General features: G+C 64.2%; 1 protein-coding gene across 2 annotated transcripts; it reads left to right on the forward strand.

Annotated features, from left to right (window-relative positions):
- Positions 1 to 1699: 1699 nt before the first annotated feature.
- On the forward strand, positions 1700 to 18445 carry FZR1 (fizzy and cell division cycle 20 related 1). Of its 2 annotated transcripts, XM_081286099.1 has the most exons (14): positions 1700 to 1910; positions 11681 to 11785; positions 12205 to 12330; positions 12441 to 12504; positions 12587 to 12714; positions 13243 to 13325; positions 13606 to 13789; positions 14125 to 14190; positions 14902 to 15004; positions 15092 to 15276; positions 15513 to 15746; positions 16150 to 16254; positions 17117 to 17209; positions 17287 to 18445. In XM_081286099.1, the coding sequence occupies exons 2-14, from the start codon at positions 11717 to 11719 to the stop codon at positions 17326 to 17328; spliced, it is 1482 nt and encodes a 493-aa protein (XP_081142225.1). In that variant the 5' UTR covers positions 1700 to 1910; positions 11681 to 11716; the 3' UTR covers positions 17329 to 18445. The 2 variants fall into 2 exon arrangements, with proteins under 2 accessions (XP_081142225.1, XP_081142226.1); XM_081286100.1 differs by lacking the exons at positions 17117 to 17209; positions 17287 to 18445 and adding an exon at positions 16625 to 16920.
- The last annotated feature ends 1474 nt before the right edge of the window (positions 18446 to 19919 follow it).

Here is a 19919-nt window from a genome sequence, read left to right on the forward strand (position 1 = left end):
AAAATTACATAGAATACCCCATTAATAATAGTTGAGTTTGGTTACATGTTGAAACAAAAATATTTTTAATAAAACAGTACTCAATTAAAATGAATTCTGCCAGAATTTTTGTTAAATGTGGCTACTAGGAAATTAAAGTTCCCAGATGGATCATGTTCCATATGCTGAGTGACTGTGCCAGATCCTATGGTGGCTGTGGAGCTCATGGGAATCAGACAGATGTGCATTTGTATAATACACATCATTTCACACCACAAGGAAAAAAGTAGAAATCGGGTACCGTGGTGTCTTCTCTCCTTGCAGGATTCTGCCCCAATGCAGGGAGTCTTGGGGAATGGTAGAGGGACTCCCACCTCCCAGGAGATTCCACACCCATGCACACACACAGAGCCAACTTTCAGGAGCAGTAAAAGGACTCCTCAATTTGCCATGTCTGAATGGGTCATTATCCTTTCACCAGTTGAAGGACATCTGGGTTGTTTACACATTTTGACTACCATGAAAAAGGCCACCATGAATATTTGTATAGAAGTTTGTTTTATGAAGTGCTTGGAATTGAACCCAGGGCTTCGCCCATTTTAAATTTTGAGACAGGGTCTTGCTAAATTGCCCAGGCTGGTCTTGAACTTGGGATCCTCCTGCCTCAGCCTCCAGAATATGGGTGTGGCCACATACCAGCTGGAGTGGATGTGTGTTTATCTCTCTGGAGTACATACCTAGGAGCATCATTGCTGTGTCATGTGGTATTTCTGTTTAACTTTTGAGGAACTGCCCAAAACTGTTTTTCCCATGGGCCTGCACCATTTTACCAGCTCACCAGCAGCGTAGGAGGGTTTCTATTTCTCCACATCTTTGCCAACACTCATTAGCTTTCCTTTTTCCTCTGTTCAGATTTGTTTTGAGTCCAAGCCAGCCTAGTGAGCAGGATCTACTATCTCAGCGCGGCTTTGATTTGCATTTCCTGATGACTGAAGGTGCTGAGCATCTTTACATGCACGTGTTGTTCATTTGCATGACCTCTTTGGAGAACTGTCTATTCAGATCCTTGCTCCCCAACTCGGCTATTTTATGCGGTGCTGGGGATGGAACCTAGGGTCTGGAGCATGCTAGGAAAGGGCTCCACACTGACCCACACCCCAGGTCCAACCTTTGCCCATTTTTTTGTGCAGGGATTTTTAAAATGCTCTTGTTGTTTCGACGGCCAGGGCTCTCCATCGGGCTTGCTCCTGCTGTTGGATGAGGGCTGGGAGGACACTTCGTGGGAGCAAAGCGCTTGTTGAATGACGGTCTCGGCAGTGAGTTTCTTGGTGGTGGGTCCCCTCTGCCTTATTACGCGGCGTGACCGCCTCACGAAGGTGTAAGCCTGCCTCTGCGGTCTACCATTTGTGGGTCCACCACTCGGGGTCCAATTCTGCAACCATCGCGTAATAGGAGCCACGCCCTCCACTGAGCAGAGACCCTTTTCCCCTTCTCCGCGCAGACTCAGCTCTCCGCCCGCCTCCTCCGGCCGCGGTTGCCCTGGGCAACGCGTGGCGCCTCGCTTCCTGTGTTGATTCGAATAGCGAGGGACGTCACGTCCTCCCGAGATGCTCCACGCGCGCAGGCGCAGCCTCGCGGGGTGGGCGTGGCGTGGCAGGTTGAGGGCGGGGCGGCAGCACGCAGCGCGCCGGCGTGGGGGCGGGGCGGCCGCGCGGGGGCGCGCGCGGCGGGGCGGGCGCGCGCGGCGGAGGGAGGGAGCCGGGAGGCCGCGGAGCAGCGAGCGCCGCCATATTAGGCACCGCGGAGCCCGGGAACCCGTCAGCGGCGGCCGCGGCCGGGCCTGGCGGAGCTGCGGGGGCCGGAGGCGGGTGCGGCACGGCGCCGGGAGAGGCGGGGCCGGCGGGAGCCAGCGGGCGACGGGAGCGAGCCAGGTGAGGCGGCCGGGTGGGGGGACCCGCCCCCCGGGCTCCAGGCGGCGGTGGGGTCGGCCGCGACCCCCAAACGCGGCGGACCGCGGGGCCGCCACCCCTGCGCAGCTCGGGCCTCTGCAGGAGCTCGGCGCCCTAGTGGCCCCCCAGGTGCGCCGGGCCGGTGACCTCAGCATCCCACCGCGGTCCCAGCCCCGAGCCGAGCGCCCGCCGCTCAGCCCTGGGCGGCCCCCGGCGGCACCTGCAGGACGGACCTCGCTGTCCCCGCGGGCAGCGCCGCAAGTGTCAGGCCGAGCGCCGCCCGGAGCCGCGGGGTCCCGTCCTGCCCGGCCTCTCCCCCGGCAGCCCCACGCCCTCCTGGCCGGTCGCTCTCTCCGGCCTGTCACCCGCCGACCCTCCCAGCCCTGTCGCTTCCCTTTTAAACCGCCCACCCCGCGGCGGAGCCTGCCGCGACGCCCTCCCGCAATAAAAAACAGCAGGAGACCCGGAAACGACCCGACTCTGGGGTGCTGGGACCCTGGTCTCCACAGGGACACAGAATTACCCAGGGGACAAAGTTTGAATGCTTTCATGTCCCCATCCCACCCGTCCCCTCAGATTTCTCATCCCCCACCCTCCGAGCCCCGCGGCCAACGTCAGTGACCCCTCAGCACCTGGCTTTCCCATTTCAGCAATGACCCTACCCCAACCAGAGGCAGCCTGTCTCTGCCCAGTCCCCCATCTGAACCTGCATCCTGCCTGGCCACCTCGGACCTCCTGCATGCCCCCCACTCCCAGCCCTTTCCCCAGCTAAAGCCCATGGACCACCCCCTTCAAGACCTGTCCCTGACCGGAAGCCTGAGACCCACCCACTTCAGATGCCGAAACCTGTTTGGTTTTTCCCTGATTTCTGCACCCAAAACTCATGCCCTGAATCAGGGCACTTCTCTGGCTGGGAAGCAGATCCCCCCACCCTAGTCCACTGATGACCTCACCCTCTGGCTGGGGAGGCTGCACCCCCCACCTTCTCACCCAACTTTGAATGAGGGCGATTTGCCTAATGGAAACTCATCCAGGCAGAACACACACTGCCCCCTGGGCCTGGGTCCTGGAAGACAGACTTTGAAGTGAGAGAGGTCGGGAGGTATGTCTTGTGGGTGGGGGCTCGATGCACCCCCACTGGAGGCTCATGGCTGATGGCCCCTGAGGGCCACGCTGGGGGAGCAGGGTGCTTCCAGAAGGTATCCAAGGCTGTTAATCATGCAGAATTTCTTAGGAGCCGCTGGGCCCGTGTCGTGGGTGCTGTCTGTTTTGGTAGTGCTGGGTTGTCGCAGGTGTGCCGGGCGCCATGGGGGGAGCAGCTGGGTTGCAAGGGTTTTGTAAGGCACAGGCTCCCCCGAGAACTGAGCTGTGGTCTTCACTCCTGCTCCCAGGGTGACTCTTGGCTGGTGGCAGTTTCTCAGCAGTGTGTGCTGGTCGCTCCTGTGACTGTTCCTCAGTGAAACCTGGGGACCTGTGTGGGAGAGGGGGTAGTGATTGTTTGGGGGTAGGGACAGGAGTACCCAGAGGCAGTGGAGAAGCCTGGGAGGGCTTCCAAGGGGGTTCTGTGTAGCTGCTCAAACCACTGTCTCTATTTCAGCAGGAAGTGTCACGCTGTTTACTAGTCACTGGGGCTCTTGGTGGGTTGGGCTTTGTGTATGGGACACATCCAGGTTTGGGGGCCTAGAGTGGGGTTAGCTGGCCTTTCCCTCTGGGTTATTTAGAGGGATGAATATCCAAAGCCACTCTGCTTGGTGGGCTGATCCTGGGGCTCCTGGGAAAGGGACTTGGATTTTGGGAACTGAGGCCCACAGCGCCCTCATCTGCCTTCTGTTAGAGTTGAGCCAGTTCGGGGAGTTACCTGTGCTTGTCTGAACTGGACGAGGGGTCCTGGGATGAAGTGGGTGGGAGCCAGGGACTCTGCTTAGCACCCTGCAGTGCCCAGAACACTGCACCCCCAAGAATGACCCAGCACTGTGCCCACAGTGCTGGGGGAGGCCCCACAGGGAGTCCAGATGGAGCCTGTGGCGTGACTGTCTGGTCTCCACTCCGTCCCCAGTGGGGCTGTGTCCTGAGCAGGCTGCAGTGCCCAAGCACATACTGGGGTGAGTGGAGGGACTATGGGTGTCCTGGACCCCTGCTGGAGGGCTCATAGGGCTCATGTGGCCTCCCTCCTTTTCTGTCCCCAGCAACTCCCTGGGGTTCCTACTGACCTCCTGCTTGCCAGAGCGACCCATGACTATCCTGCCCACACCTCCCTTTTGCCCTGCAGAACCTGCCCTGGGGACCTGGACAGGGTGTGCTGTAGTGAGGGCTGGGGCAAGCCCAGAGCCAGAGGCCCCCCCACATGGGCATTCCTGCCCTAATGACCTTGGCAGGTCACTTCCCTTCCTGGTCTCTTCACCTGGGGAAGGAGACCCAGGTGGCCTCCCCTGCAGTGCCCCATCCAGCCGTCAGGTAGTCATGCTCGCTGGCCGCACACCCGCAGGGTGGTCTCTGGAGTGAGCCGCTGTCTGTTCCCTGACCTGGCTCTCCTTCGGTTCCCTTCACTTCCCTTTTAAAATTTTGTTTATTTTTTTAGTTTTTTGCTGATGACAGCAGTGTGCACACAGTTCTCACGCCACGCCACTCGCAATAGACACGCACGGTTTGGGTTTTATATGTTTGCCAAGCTGTGTGGCTGTCACCACTGTCCACTTCTAGGACCATCACCCAAGGGAAGCCTGTCCCACGAGCAGTCACCCCATCCCTCCCCGGCCCCCAGCACCCACAGATCCTTTTCCTGTCTCTGGACTCGCTTACCAAGACAGTCACACAGCGCCACCTTGTCGTCTGGTCCTCCCTGAGCATCATGCCCTGGAGGCCCGTCCACGCTGCAGAATCTTGCTCCTGCCGTGGCTGAGTAGTCCTCCAGGTGTGGCTGGACCGCGCTCCGCGTCTTCTCCTTCCCAGGCCTTCCCCACCTTCGAGATGCTGCACCAAGGGACACCAGACAGTCCTGAGGGCGCCGGTGGCTGTCAGGTCTGGGCTGTTCTGGCGTGGAGCGGGTGGAGACAGCCCGTTATAGAGCAGGCCCCGCCCTGCCACGCCGGGATGGAAAGGCCACCTGAGCACTCAGGTTCCTTCCTGCGGCCCTTCCTTGGACCTGCAGGTGGGCACTGTGATGGCCCTCGACAAGGGAGAGTGACTGATGCTCTGAGCTGCTGGAGCAGGGGGTGTTTGCCTTGTGGGGGCTGCTGCAGACCCGGGGTCACCACGTCAGCCCGGGTGGGTGCTGGGTGGTGCGAGAAGGCCACAGAAGGTGCTCCAGGTCCCCCGCGTCACCCTTTTCTACCTGGAGCAACAGTTCTCTCGGGGTGGCCTGGGGGGGTAGGGCCCCCTGGCTGGGGACGGTGGGGCAGCAGCTCAAGCCAGTGGCAAGAGCTCTGCTGGGCTGAGAGTTCTCACTGGGGCAGGGTGGGTTGTAGTCACGTGAGCTTGAGAATGAGTGGGCACAGGGGTGGCCGAAGGCCTGGGCACAGCCTCCCTGGAGGGCGCCTCCCCCTGAGGGTTCCCACTGGAGCCTGAGGCTGGTGCAGCCCTCCTGGGTTCCGGGCCTTTTGGCCGTGTCTTGGCTGCCTTATCTGAAGGACCCCTGGCTGTTCTTGTCCCCCATGGCTGAGGCCCCGACTTTGGCAGGTCTCAGCTGTCAGCGGCCAGGGCTGAGTTCTGGTCCAGCCGCCGCCCCATGTCATCAGCTGCCTGCCTGTGGGACTGACCACCCACCACGGAGCCCTGTTGCTCTGTACTTGGCGCCTTGCCCAGCGTGGGCATCCCGGGGGCTGTCACTGGATGGTAGGATGGCCTCCAGGTACCTGCCTGCCACACAGCTGCCTGCATTGGGCAGATAGAGGGGCAGGAAGCAGGCCGGACCTGTCATGTGCCTGTCACTGAGCCTGTGGCTAGCCGCCACTTGCTTCCTGGGCACCTCTGTGTCAGGCTGCTGAGTGCTTCACAGGCCTTGTGCCCTGTCCCATAGCTGTGCTGGCAGGAGGGGGTACCCCCACCTGAGAAGAAGAAACCAAGTTGCCAGGAGGTGTCCAAAGCCTTGGGGCCTGTAAGGGTTGAGGTGGCCCAGAGCCAGAGCTGGCTATCCAAAGCCCAGGTCTTTCCCTTTAGAATGTCACCAGGCATGTGATTCACGGGAGGGAGGGGCAGGAGGGTTACAAGGTGGTTCCTGTGCTCCAGGGGTTCGCTGGCCAGGCTGCGTGGGGTGGACAGCATGGGTTGCCCGTGGCCCTGGGCTCTGCAGGGAGCATCCTCGGTTGCTTGCACAGTGGTTTCTGATCAGCATGCAACCGAGAGGCCAGAGGGGGTGAGAGGAGCAGGTGAGGGGGACACAGTGATGCTGGCACAGGTGTGCTGTGCAGGGCTCCAGGAGGCAGGGGAGACCGGCTCACGAGACCCCTCCTGTGTGCGCAGGAAGCCGCTGACTCGTGCCCTGCCGGCTCCGTCCTTCTTTCTTTGGAAGTGGGTTTTAGCTGTAAGTGGACACAGTACTCTTATTTTTATGTGTGTGTTCTTGTGTGGTGCAGAGGGTGGAACCCGGTGCCTCACATGTGCCAGCTGAGTGCTCCGCCACTGAGCCCTAGCCTTACCCGTCTGCGGGCTCTTTCTATCTGGAACTTCTTGCCCAGCCCCGTAGAGGATGGCTGGCTGCAGACCACAGGCCCCGGCTGCCCTGGCTGCCCAGCCTGGTCTCTTAACCTCCTGGGAGGCAGGGCTCGCCTGGGGAGGCTGCTGGAAGTCTGGGGATGCCTGGGACTGTGCTGGGTCTCCTGGTTCTTGCGTCTGGATGCCCTAGATACAGCACTTTGCCTCTGAATCTCTGCCCTCGGCCATTTGTCACCTTGGTCTTCCATTGGATGGTTCCAGCTGGAGCCCGACTGCAGAGGTCCCAGCGGTTCTCTTACTGTGGAGTCCTGGGTGTCTCGACCCCTAGAGCGGCCTTGTCTGGGGCCCAGAGGGTGAGCACAGGGGCGAGTGCCAGCTCAGGGCCCGGCTCCTCCACCCCCGCTGCCAGCCCCTCCACCCCCGCTGCCAGCCCCACCCAGTCACAGGGTAGCACTGGGCCTGTCTGCAGGACTCTCGTGAGGACAGAATTAAGAAAGAGCATGCAGAGTCTGCCGTCTGTTGGTGGCTGGGGCAGGGCCCAGGTCACACAGGCATCCAGGAGGCTGGTCTGGGGCTCTTGGGGCTGGCAGGTGCCAGTCTGCAAGTACCTGTTGGTTGGCTGCTGCTCTTGAAGGCTAGAGGCACCCTTATCCAGGGGTGATTCTGCCCCCAGGAGGCACTGGTGATGTCTGGGGCATGTGTGCTCGTCACTCCTGGAGGAGCCCCTGGCCTGGAGTGGCGGAGGCCTGGGATGCCTCCGCATGGCCTGCCTGCCCAGGGCCCTGTGTCTACAGTGCTTTGGGGACACTGGCCTAACCATGTCAGAGGCAGTCACAGCCAGACCCCAGTCATCTGCTGATGCGGGTGACAGAGGTCCCTCATTACAGGAGCGGGCCTTTCCTTTTGTTCCTCGAAGAGCTTTAAAATGTGAAAAGAGTAGGGACCAGTTTTTCAAGATGAGCAGGACTGGAAGGAGTCAGAGTTTGGCCCAGGCCCTGCGACCAGACTGCTCTGCTCCTGGAGATGCCTGTTGGTCAGCAGAGGTCCTCAGGGCCGCCCCTGCCAGGGGAGGCCCAGCCCTGCAGCAGCCCTGACTGCTCCAGCCGACCCTGGAGCCTGCAGGTGGAGCCTGGAGATGGCGCCCTGGCTCCTGCCCACGCAGGGGCGTGGCCTGGCTTCCCGAAGTGAAATCTGGTGCCCTGTCCCTTCTCATACAGGAGAGAGCTCTCTGGGACCACACTGGCTTCAGGGGGCAGAAGGACATAAGTAGGGCACAGGCTGCCCTCAGGCCACTTGGTCCTTGCTGGCCTAAGCGCCAGCCTGCTCACTCCCTGTGGTCTCAAAAGCAGATCTGGCCGTGGCCTGGCCCTGGAGCAAGGTCTTGCCTCAGCCCTGTGGACACCTGTCTGGTTCTTGGGGTGGGGCCTCCTGGGCACTACAGAGTGCTGGGCAGCATCCTGGCCTCCACCTGCTCCATGCCGGGGCACTCCGCCCCGCCCAGCATCCCCTGGGGCACAGTGGCCAGAGCAGGAACTCCTGGGTACAGCGAAGGGGAGCTGCCTTTGCTGCATACCTGCTGAGGGGAGCCTAGAGCACCCACGGCTGCGGAGGGCGGGCTAGTGTGGGCACAGCGGCGAGCAGCAGGGCAGGCCTGGGAGGCCCAGCGCAGGGGCTGTCAACCCGTGGTGTGAGCAGGAGAACACCCCACCAGGCACAGGAGCCCTGGCTCAGGACAGCCTCGCTGAGGGCTCCCCGAGTGGACCCTGGCTGTGCGTCACTGGCTCACGTTGTACTCCCAGAGGAGCAGGTGGGAGCGCGGAAACAGAAGGCGCGTGTGTCAGTGGAGCAGAGGCCTCCTGGTCTTCATTCTGGGGGACTCTGGTGAGCAGGTGGGCGACACAGTGGCCCTGACCAGCAGGGGACGGGCAACGGGAGGCTCAGCAGCCAGGGGTCCTGGCCCACCACACGGGATCTCGGGCAGCAGCCTCCCCAGGGGGCACACCCTGGGCTGGCCCCGTGGGGCTCCCCGCAGGCCTGTGGGAGGCCCATTCCTCGTGCTGCTGGGCTCTGTACTGAGTCCCTCGATGCCCTGGTGTCCAAGCCCAGCGGTCTCTTGTTCTCGGTGGCAGCTCGTTCTAATCGTTCTGCCCCGACATTTCACTGTGAACTTCCAGCCCCGAGTGAGGAGGCCCCCTGGGCACAGCCTGGCACCCTGGCCTGCCTGGCTGAGGGGTGGGTGGGTTTGAACAGCTGACGCGGCCATGTGACTCCAAACTCAGGAAGTAAAAGTGGCGGCAGGTTAGCTGGGACTTCCTTCCCCTGACCCGCCTCATCCCTCCCCAGGCCCAGCCTCTGCTCCAGGTCCTCCCCCCTCCGCAGGCCGGTGGCCTGGCTCCTGCAGAAGAGCTGCCCCTGTGCTCCCGAGCGGCCATAGTTTCCAAGGACGAGTTCTTAGAAGGGACAGTGCCTCCCTGTGGCCTCAGAGATGTGTGGTCACGCCCTGTGGGCACCAGATCGCCCTCTTAAAGCTCAGCTCCGCCAGCTGTGCGCCCCGCAGGCTCCGGCACCCTCGCCTCTGCGGCCGCAGGTCGGCGCTCCTTGGCTCGCGGCTGCGGTGAGCACAGGCGTCTTTCTGAGAATGATCTGCTCAGGCCCTTTGCCAGCTTGGTCCCCCCTCTGAGGGGGACAGTTTTCCTGGTTTGGCGGGGGGTGGAACCCAGGGCCTGGCACACTGGGCAGGCCTCCGCCCAAGCCACACTCAGCCATGTTGGTCACGCTGCGTGATAAGGTGCCTCTCTCGGCAGACGCCCCCGGCTCCTTCTCTGGAGGCTTCCCGCCTTTCGTCTCCTGCCGTGCAGGTGAGCTGGGGCCTCACAGGAGGCAGCTCCCACAAGTCCAGAATCCTCCAGGGCTGAATCCAGGTGTGGCAGGCCTTGCCCACGGTGGGGAGACTCAGGAGGGTGATGAGCCGCCACCCGCTGTCAGCTGCTCTGTGTGTCCAGTGCACTGAAAGCCAAGATTGCATTGGGCCACAGGAGCGCGTCCCGGTGTTCATGGGGCAGAAGCCAGTCACGGGGAGTCGCAGCTGCTTCAGGAGGCTTAGCTGGAGGGGGAGGGGCTGGCCCTGCAGCTTGGCAGCCCCCCTCCCAGCAAGCAGGAGACTGATGTCAGCCAGGACAAGGACCCCGGGGCTCAGGCCTCGGGAGCCAGCCCAGCTCTTGGTGTGACGGGCCAAGCACAAGTCTGTGCCCGTGCTTGGTCTTGGTGGTCTCACCTACAAGAGGGCGGCTCAGCTAGGAGACCCTGCAGAGGGTACAAGATGGGACCCGGGTCTCAGTCGAGCGGGGGCTGCAGTCTGCATGTTGTGGCCTCTGCCTTGGGGTTGCTGGGTCCAAGGAGCGCGGGTGCCCTGCTCCTTTGCCTCCGGATTCACACCGTCAGAGGCCAGTGGGGGAGGGCGTGGGAAATGGGGGTGCAGACCCGCCTCCACCTCAGACACCAGCCGAGGCAGCCGGGCATGTGCCCACAGCGGCGCTGAGCCAGCGTGGCCTGTTCCTCAGGAGTCTTCCTCCTCCCCTGCCTGTCTGTGGATCTGGTGGCCCTGGGAACCTCCTGTGATGGCATCACCTGGCCTTGGGCCTTTTGGCACTGGCTCATTGCCCTGAGCACAGTGCCCTTAGAGCCGTGCCGTGCCGGTCACAGCATGTGTGGGGGTTTCTATCCATTGCCGGGTGGCACTCCAGCCGAGGTGTGGGCCACGCTGCGGGTGCCGGTCTTCACCTGGATCTGCATTTCCCTTCTCGCGGGGTGTGTCTAGGTGGTCACTGGGTCACATCGCGTTGAGCGTGACAGCTTCAGTTTAGGAAGAGGAGGACGTTGTGAAGGTGGACGGTGGTGAGGGCTGGCCACAACCTGAGTGTGCACCGGGAGTGGTCAGGACGGTGAATTTCAGGTCTCACTGTCACAGTTGTTAAAGCCACGCGTTGGTGTCACTGTGGTGCTCCTGGAGGAATTTGTTGGTTTGTTTTTGGGGATTTTTTTGTGGGGGTCGCTAAGTTGCTGAGGCTGGCTTTGTACTCACGATCCTCCTGCCTCAGCCTCCCGAGGTATGCACCACCGCGCCAGCTTGGATCTGTGCTTTAGAGCTTTTGGCTCTTGAGTGGAGCTTTGCTTTTTGACTTTCTGCATACCCAGCTGTCCACCCCAGGCCGAGGAGACCAAGCAGCAGTGCTAGGATGGAGGAGGCAGGGGCTCCTGGGGTGCAGAGTGGGCAGACCAGGGAGAAGCGGCCGTCGCTGAGCCTGACCCGCTGCTGTGCAGAGGCAGCGCCCAGGTCGGGCAGGAGGCTTCTCTCACCCAGACACTGAGCACTTCTGCCCTTACCTGCTCTCTCATGTCCATCACTGAGCACAGAAGCACTGTGGAGGCTTCAAGCAGTATGTGCAGCTGTGTGCCAATAAAGTTTTATTTATAAAAACAGGCGCTGCCCCTTACCCGCCTTAGGCCACACCCTACTTCCCTCCCTAGAGGGCTCCTTGCTGGTGCACTGCTGACCTCAGCTTGCACATCACCCCTCAGAGAGGCCTCCCTGGGCTGGCTGTGCACACAGGACCCCTGTAGGGTACCGTGTGGTTGGGGTCCGTCTTGGCCCTAGACCCCATGTGCTGTCCCCTCGGTAATGTCTGCAGTGAGATGGAGCTCACTGACACCACACGCACACAGCAGGCCAGGGCCTGGGGCTCCCGTGCCGTGTGGCAGGTCACAGAGGCCACCCTGCTCAGGGCAGGTCTTTGCTGGGCCACCTGCACCCTGCCAGCTCTCAGGGCCTCCAGAGCAGAGAGCCCTTCCCAAGCAGGCAAGGACCCCAGGGCAGCATGTGGGTGGAGGGTCTGCGGCCGGCCTGGGGGCCTGGGGCCTTGCCAGTGGGGGTTCCCGCCGAGCAGCCGGAGGGCAGCCAATCTGTCCCCATTCAGTGTTGCTCAGGCCTCCCGGACCCTAAGTTGTGGGAGCCAGTTCCACAGGCACTGGACACTTGGCTACTCCTCTAGTGACCCCCATGGGGGCTGCTGGCCCTGACTGACCTCCAGCCCTTCCCGCTTCAGGCTGACCTTGGCGTGCAGGCCCTGCCCTGCCCCACCATGGATCAGGACTATGAGCGGCGGCTGCTCCGTCAGATTGTCATCCAGAATGAGAACACGATGCCGTGTGTGAGTCCTGCCCCCTGTCTGTGCAGGGGGTCTCCATGGGGTGGGTTCAGGGGCCTGGGGACCCGTGGGGCCCCAAGCACATTCTTCACCAGGCTCCCTCTGCGGGGGCTGCTGGCACTCTGGTCTTGCGCTCCCTTGGCAGGTGGCCTGGGTATGACCAGAGTACCCCAGTGCCCATGTCCGTCCCTGGGCCTGGCAGAGGCCTGCTCTGGGACGCTTCTCCCCTCCTGTCCCTTGGCCTGAACCTTGGGCCAGCCCAGCACCTGACGACCTGGGCCCACCAGCAGGCTCCAACGTGTCAGCTGACAGACGCTTCCCGACCTTGGGGTCCTGAGAGGGTTCGTGAAAGGAGCCGTGGCAGCAGAGGCTGGCCCGGGGCTCCTGGGTCTGGCTGAAGCAGTGTCCGCCCGCCTCTCCAGGTCTCGGAGATGCGACGCACCCTGACGCCCGCCAGCTCCCCGGTGTCCTCCCCCAGCAAGCACGGGGACCGCTTCATCCCCTCGCGCGCCGGAGCCAACTGGAGCGTGAACTTCCACAGGATCAATGTGAGTGGTCCCCGGGGGAGGGAGGCCGCCAGGGTCCACACGGCCTGCTGTCCCAGCCTTCTCTTGCTGGACAAGCCAGACACATGCCACTCCCTCTCCTCCCCACGCAGGAAAACGACAAGTCTCCCAGCCAGAACCGCAAAGCCAAGGACGCCACCTCAGACAGCGGCAAAGGTAGGGCCCTGCCCACCCGCCCCTCTGCCCGCCCGCCCGCCTGCGTCTGCCGGCCCTGGCCTCACTGTGCGGCTGCCCGCAGACGGCCTGGCCTACTCGGCCCTGCTGAAGAACGAGCTGCTGGGAGCTGGCATCGAGAAGGTGCAGGACCCGCAGACCGAGGACCGCAGGCTGCAGCCCTCCACACCTGAGAAGAAGGGCCTCTTCACGGTGAGCTGCGCTGGGCCACCCAGCCGGCAGGCCAGGTGCTGGGTCCTCCGTGGCAGCCAGGCTGAGGACCCAGCGGGTGGGCTGCAGGGGGCTGCACAGTGTCCAGGCCTCTGGTTCCTTCCCCACACCGGTCCCAAGCATCGTTCCAAATACCTGGGTCAGTGGGGCCCCTCCTGGGGGCCAGGCCAGGCTGCGGGTGCCCCAGCCACACCCTGCCGTTCACCTCCTGAGCACGCACGGCTGCGGGGACCCTGTGGCTGGTGCCTGGCCAGCAGCCTGCAGAGGCGGCCAGGGCCTCCTGCAGGAGCGCTGCACAGAGCCCCCCGGTTTGTCCTCCGGTGGGAGACTGCGGGCAGCAGCGTCAGGCAGGCCCGGCCAGGCACCCCCGCAGAAAGCAGTCCAGGTGCCCAGAGGCAAGGCTGCCCCGCCCAGAGCAGGGCTGCGCTGGGGTCACAGAGCACGCCTGGACGCTTGCCCGCTGGGCTGCCGAGCGCAGGTCGGGTTCTTGAGCGCCTGTGTCCCCCCCAGTATTCCCTCAGCACCAAGCGCGCCAGCCCCGAGGACGGCAACGACGTGTCCCCGTATTCCCTGTCTCCTGTCAGCAACAAGAGGTCAGCCCCGTCTCTGGGTGGGGTATCCCTGGGGGCCCCGGAGGCTTCCCAAGAGGGCCTGTCTTCCTGGGGCATGAGCCCAGCAGGGACCCCACAGCACTGGGTACAGCCGGGAGCCAGGGAGGGCGACCTGGGGGCCTGGCTGCAGGCGTCCAGGGCCGCCTCAGCCACAGGGTGGACGTGGCCAGCAGCAGGCCCGGAGCTGGCGGGCGTGGTCAGCAGCTGTGCCGGGCAGGGCACAGGCTGCTTGATGCCAAATGGCCATCTCGGCTGTCTCCAGTCAGAAGTTGCTCCGGTCTCCGCGGAAGCCCACCCGCAAGATCTCCAAGATCCCCTTCAAGGTCCTGGATGCCCCCGAGCTGCAGGACGACTTCTACTTGAACCTGGTGGACTGGTCGTCCCTGAACGTGCTCAGTGTCGGGCTGGGGACCTGCGTGTACCTGTGGAGCGCCTGCACCAGCCAGGTGGGCCCGGGACACGGGCGGCTCTGAGCAGGGGAGTCCTGGGGCAGAGCCGGGTGGGTGCCACCACCCGACGGGACTGCTCAGGGACGAGCCCAGGGCAGAGGGCGGAGGAGGAGCTCTGCCCAGGGGAGCTGCCCTGCCTTGGCCCACGCCACCCACGATTTCACCCTGTGGCCACGGCTGCCTCCTGGCAGCAGGGGCCCCTTGCCCCGCTCTGCGCTCTCCCACCCAGCTGTCTTTGGGCCTGTGCTGGCCTGTGTCCTCCCCACTCCAGGTTGGGTGCTCTCAGACCCTGGCCACAGAGGACATGTGGTCTCACCAATCTCCTGTTACAGGTGACCCGGCTCTGTGACCTCTCTGTGGAAGGGGACTCCGTGACCTCGGTGGGCTGGTCTGAGCGGGTGAGTCCAGATCCCGTCTTTCTCTGGAGAACCCTCAAGTGGCCCTGGGTGCGTCCCTGACCTGACCTGGGCGTGCTGCTGGTGGAGGGTGACAGAGACACACGCAGCCCTGGGACCCCGCTCAGAGTTCCTCCCCACAGGGCCCTGTGCAGGTGGCAGCAGCTCCTGACCCTGCCCTGCCCCTGGCCGCACACACCCCTGCCCTGGAAGGGAGGGCAGGGTGGGGGCGCCGGTCCCCGCTCCTGTGGAGCCGTCCATGGCCCAGTGCAGGTGGCCTGTGTTGGCTTCTCAGGGAAGCCGGGGCCCTGCCCAGCCCCAGCTGGCTCCAGTGTGCAGCCCCCAGCGCTCGAGGGGCCGCCCTGTGCCCCGCAGGCTGCCAGCAGCGCCTCCCCCTCCCGGGAGTCCACGGGCCCAGCCAGCTGCTCCCCACGCCGCCAGTCACCGTGGCCTGGGCTCAGCGTGGAGGTGCTGCTCTCTGTGTGAAGTCCCCACATTGGAGTGCAGGTGTCCCACGTGTTGGGCCGATCATCACACCCCGAGTCCTGGGGTGCTCTGGGGGCTTTCCAGCCTCTGGCAGGTCACTCACAGTAGGGGCAGTCCGAGGCACCACCCCAGTCCCTGAAAGAGGAGAACTGGGCGACCAGGTCCAGGCTGGCTGCCGGTCCACAGGCCGGGCCTGACCCTGCCCTCTGCCCTTGCCGTTGCTCCCAGGGGAACCTGGTGGCCGTTGGCACACACAAGGGCTTCGTGCAGATCTGGGATGCCGCTGCGGGGAAGAAGCTGTCCATGCTGGAGGGCCACACGGCGCGCGTCGGTGAGGAGCCCGGGCCCTCCGCCCTCTCCCTTGGGGCCAGGCTTTCCGGCCAGGCTGAGGCCCACTCTGCCTTCTGCCCGCCTCCAGGGGCCCTGGCCTGGAACGCTGACCAGCTGTCCTCCGGGAGCCGGGACCGAATGATCCTGCAGCGGGACATCCGCTCCCCACCCCTGCAGTCAGAGCGGCGGCTGCAGGGACACCGGCAGGAGGTGTGCGGGCTCAAGTGGTCCACGGACCACCAGCTCCTCGCCTCAGGGGGCAATGACAACAAGGTAGGCACCGGCGCCCGCACCCCAGCCCCAGTTGCCCACCTGCTGCGCGCTCTGCTCTGTGGGGACACTGGGACAGGAGGCCGCGTTCTGCTCCTGAAGTCCATCTGGCTTCAGTAGGGTGACAGGGGTGTGCCCTGGTGGCCCCCAAGGGAGGGCCTGGGGAGCAGGTACCACCTCTTTTCTGGGGCTGGCCTTGGGGACATGTGCCCCGGGCTCACACAGCCACTGTTCCCCAGCTGCTGGTCTGGAACCATTCGAGCCTGAGCCCCGTGCAGCAGTACACTGAGCACCTGGCAGCCGTGAAGGCCATCGCCTGGTCCCCTCACCAGCACGGCCTGCTGGCCTCAGGAGGCGGCACGGCTGACCGCTGCATCCGCTTCTGGAACACGCTCACGGGGCAGCCACTGCAGTGCGTGGACACGGGCTCCCAGGTGTGCAACCTGGCCTGGTCCAAGCACGCCAACGAGCTGGTGAGCGGGCGGCCACCGGGCAGGAGGGCGGGGCGGGGTGGGGACACAGGCCAGGCCTGAGCCTCTCCCCACCAGACCAGCAGGGTGACTGGTCAGAGAGGCCGGCAGGCCAGGAGGCCCCGTGGCTGCCTCTGTGGGGAGAGGGTGGAGAAGGAAGCCTGGCGTCCCCTGGGCACACTGACTCACGCCTGTCCATCCTTCCATGGGTGGAGGAGGGTTTGCAGTGGGCACAGAGGCAGGGGCTGCAGCGCCCTGGGATGGGGGTCCTGTGGGACTCCTGCCACTGACTGCTGAGGCCCCCACACCCCGGGGGCGACCGGGAGGCCAGTCCTCCTCCAGGCACCTCAGCCCTGGGCGCAGGAGCAGCCACCACGTCCTGGAGCCCAACCTAGCCCTCCCCTAGGTGAGCACCCACGGCTACTCTCAGAACCAGATCCTCGTGTGGAAGTACCCGTCCCTGACCCAGGTGGCCAAGCTCACGGGGCACTCCTACCGCGTCCTCTACCTGGTGAGTGCGTCCTCTCCGGGCTCTTCTCCTGGACCCATGGGAGGAGACTGGGGCCAGGCTTGCTCTGGTGGCAGGTCACGGGGGGACGGTTGCTACGTCCTTGGCTGAGCCGCCTCACCCACCTGGCCCTCCCAGCCACCTCCACCCCTTTACGGGTTTTGTTTCCCATGAGAAGCCAGCCAGGGACGGCCAGCGTCGGATAACTGGGGTCTCACAGCAGAGCCCTTTGGCCACAGAGGGCAGGGCAGCTCCCCAGACCCCCTCGCGCTGTTTGTGCCGCGCTGGGCTGGCACCCAGGGCCTCGCACCTGCTAGGCAAGCACTCCACCCCTGAGCTACAGCCCGGGCCTTTTTATTTTATTTTGAGACAGGGCCTCGCTAAGTTGCCAGGCTGACCTCGAACTTGTGATCCTCCTGCCTCAGCCTCCCGAGTAGCTGGGATGACAGGCGTGGCCATTGCTCCGGGCCTCTGCAAGTTCTTTCGAGCAAAAAATGTTTTTGTGCTGGGCTGGGATGTAGCTCGTGGGTAGAGCGCTTGCTTGAGCATGTGCGAGGCCCAGGTCCACCCGTAGTGCCCTGCGCCAGATTTAGTGCTTAAGGCGGCGTGTCCACCTGTGCACGTGTGTGCCCTTGCTCCTGGGCACTCGGCTGCCCGTCCTTTGGTTTCGATGCTCTGCCCCGCTCCTGCCCTGCGCGGCCTCTGGCCCTTGCCCTTCCTTCTGGCCTCCAAGGCTGGGCTCTGCCCCTGTGGCTCTGATGGCATCTGGCTGCCCATACCTGCTCCCAGCCTTGTGCCCCCAACTCTGTCCCTGGGCTGCCTGCGAAGACCCAAGGACATGGAGGGGTTTCTGTCCTCTGCACAGGCAATGTCCCCTGATGGGGAGGCCATCGTCACTGGTGCTGGAGACGAAACCCTGAGGTTCTGGAATGTCTTTAGCAAAACCCGCTCAACCAAGGTACGGTGGGTGGGGGCTGCCTGGCCGGCCCGCAGCCTGTCCGAGCGGGCGGCGGCTCACAGACTCCGTGTCTGCAGGAGTCCGTGTCGGTGCTCAACCTCTTCACCCGGATCCGGTAGACCCAGCGGCAGGAGCATGCCACGCCTCTGTCCAGGCGGAGACCCCTGCTCATCCGTTTGCATGGACCCTGCCGTCCCCCGCACACAGTCTGGAGGAAGCGGCCGGGTGGGCGGGAGCTGGGCCTGGAGACACCCTGGAGAGTCTAATTAAACGCCTGATTGTGAACCATGTCCACCAGTATTTGGGGCGGGGACCAGGGACCCTCAGGATGGGGGCTTCGTCTCCCTTCCCGAAGGGCAGGAGTCTCCCGACAGCCCTGAGACCCAGTGTGGACGTCGGCGCTCGGAGCAGGATGGACGCCTCTGGGACCCGCCCGCGTCTGTGCCTCGCTGGGGCCGCAGCTGTCCTGGAAGCACGTGCCCGCCTGCTGCCACTGCCTGCTGTGCTGACCTGCCAGCCGGACGCCAGGGCTGGCCAGTGGGGGCGGCCAGGAGGGAGGCCTGAGGCCATGCGTCCAGCCAGAACTGCACCACTCGGCCTGGCCCGAGGAGCCTGCAGCCACTGGGGCGTCTTTGCAGCCATCTGTGTCACCACCCGGCAGGGGCCTCAGCGGAGATGTCGGCAAGCACCGGCGTGGAGCAGGCCGGGCCTGTGTCCACGGGAGAGCATCTGGGTGGACTCGTCCTCGGGACAGCTGCACTCCGCCATCGCCGTCCTCGCCTGCTGCCCGCGTCTTTCCGCCTGCGAGACTTGAATGTTTCTGTGCCTGCTGGGCGCAGGGGTCCCAGAGGCTGCCTGGCCAGGGCTCAGGCGGCCGCGGTCATCTGCAGCGCCTCACCTCCTGGCCTTCCCACCCGGCTGCCAGCCGCCTGCCTCAGGGAGGCTGGAGAGGACAGGAGCAGGGACGCCTGGGCCACCAGCAGCACCCTGGGCCTCCCCCGACGCCGGATCCTGCTCGTCCTCCTGCTGGCCCGGGCACAGTGCCCTGCTCTCATCGCCCCCGAGCCCGCAGGATGGGTGTGGTTGGGCCAGAGCAGCCACCTTGTCCCCTTGATGATGGGTCCTGGGCAGGTGGGGTTGGGCCTGGCGCAGCCACGGAGGCCGCGCGGGCTGGGTGCGCTCCCTGCGCGGTGGCCGCTGGCCGTGTGCATGTGTATATATGTATTTGTGACTCTGCATACGTCTTCTGTGTTCTGTCAGCAGCCCGGCTGGGGGGTGGACGGGAGGCCCGCCCTGCCACCTGCGGACGCCCCCTGTGCCGGAGCCAGGCTCCGCCCTGCAGGGCCAGCGCTAGGTCCACCGGGCCTGCCTTCCCAGGGTCGCCGTCTCAGTTTTGACTTTTTTTTTTTTAATAATAAGAAAACCCCCCACCCCCACCGCCGCCTGCTCCCAGCCTGGAGCAGTTGCCAGTGGCAGAGTGGTGGCCACGGGACCTCCAGAGCCCAGGCAGGGGGCCTGCTACTTGGGGGATTCAGGCGTGGGCGGTGGGTCCTGTGGGAGGGGTCATCAGCAGGCCACTGTCCTCCTATCACCTGGGGGTTTGTGCGGGGGAGGCCCAGCTGGGCATTTGTGTTCCTGCCTGGAGCCAGGGGCACCTTCTGTTGGCCCTGGGTCCAGCAACTCCTGCCACGGACAAGCCACAGTCACAGTCCTGTGGGGCCAGGGCCAGGTGCACACCCTGGGTTCCTTGGGCCACCCCGCGATGGGCTGCTGCCATCGGGGAGGGGAGGGCAGCACAGGAGGCTGGGAGCTGGGCTCGTTTGGCAGCAGGTCCCAGGTGGAGGGCCCAGAGGGGCAGGAAGGACGGGGAGAAGGGTGTGAGGCCAGGCCAGCCAGAGGCTATTGGTGGGGGACACAGGGAAGCAGCGTCCAGAGCCTCTCCTGGTCTCACAGGCTGCCGCCTTGGAGGGGAAAGGCCAGCGGGTCCAGGAGGGCGCAGAGAGGCCCTGCAGGAGGCCAGGGCCGGCTGGGGGGGACAGGGGAGGCAGGAGCAGGACCCTCTTGGGGGCAGCGCCGGGTCATGGGGGCTGGCCAGGGGCCTGGCCACCTGATCAGAATCCAGAGCCTCTCAAGCTGCATCCAGTGGGCGAGTTCAGGTTGATTGGGGTCACTAGGAGGCCTCTGCATTGTCCCACAGACAGGGACAGAGGCTCTGGCCAAGGGCACTGCGTGGGGAGCTGGGGGCACACCTGGCTGTGAAGGGGGCCAGGCTGCAGCAGGAAGCCTGAGCAAAGGCCCTGGGCTCAGGGGAGCCCCGGGACGGGCAGGGGCAGTGGCCACTGTTGGGGACCCGTCCAGGTGGGCAGAGTCTGCAGGTTGGCTGGGTTCTGTCCGCGCTTTCGGTCACGGTCAATAAACACAAAGTACCCGGATAAAATGAACCAGCCACTGGCCTCGGCGGTCTTAAGGCCTCCAGCGCCAGCTCCAGAACATTCCGTCACTGCAGGCCCCTGTGTCCCCGAGTGGTCTTCCCCTCCCAGCCTGGCACTGGGTCCAGGTCCACCTCTGACCCCCATCCCAGGTGTGTCCTGGGCATCTGTGGCTCTCAGGTCCAACCACACTGCAGCTGTCCCCTTGCTCCTGCCCGCTGCCAAGGGACATTCCAGCCTGTGTGTGTGTGTCCCTTCACCCCCCATGGACACTGAGTCCA

This window comes from Spermophilus citellus, assembly GCF_964194105.1.
Source record: "Spermophilus citellus genome assembly, chromosome: 3".
NCBI classification, from domain to species: domain Eukaryota; kingdom Metazoa; phylum Chordata; class Mammalia; order Rodentia; family Sciuridae; genus Spermophilus; species Spermophilus citellus.

What these genes read in the sequence shown, in the direction of transcription:
- FZR1 (XM_081286099.1), top strand. Translation starts at nt 11,717, where the DNA reads ATGGATCAGGACTATGAGCGGCGGCTGCTCCGTCAGATTGTCATCCAG. An exon ending in CAGGGGGCAATGACAACAAG is followed by an intron (nt 15,277 to 15,512) that starts GTAGGCACCGGC and finishes ACTGTTCCCCAG; the next exon opens with CTGCTGGTCTGGAACCATTC. An exon ending in CCAAGCACGCCAACGAGCTG is followed by an intron (nt 15,747 to 16,149) that starts GTGAGCGGGCGG and finishes GCCCTCCCCTAG; the next exon opens with GTGAGCACCCACGGCTACTC.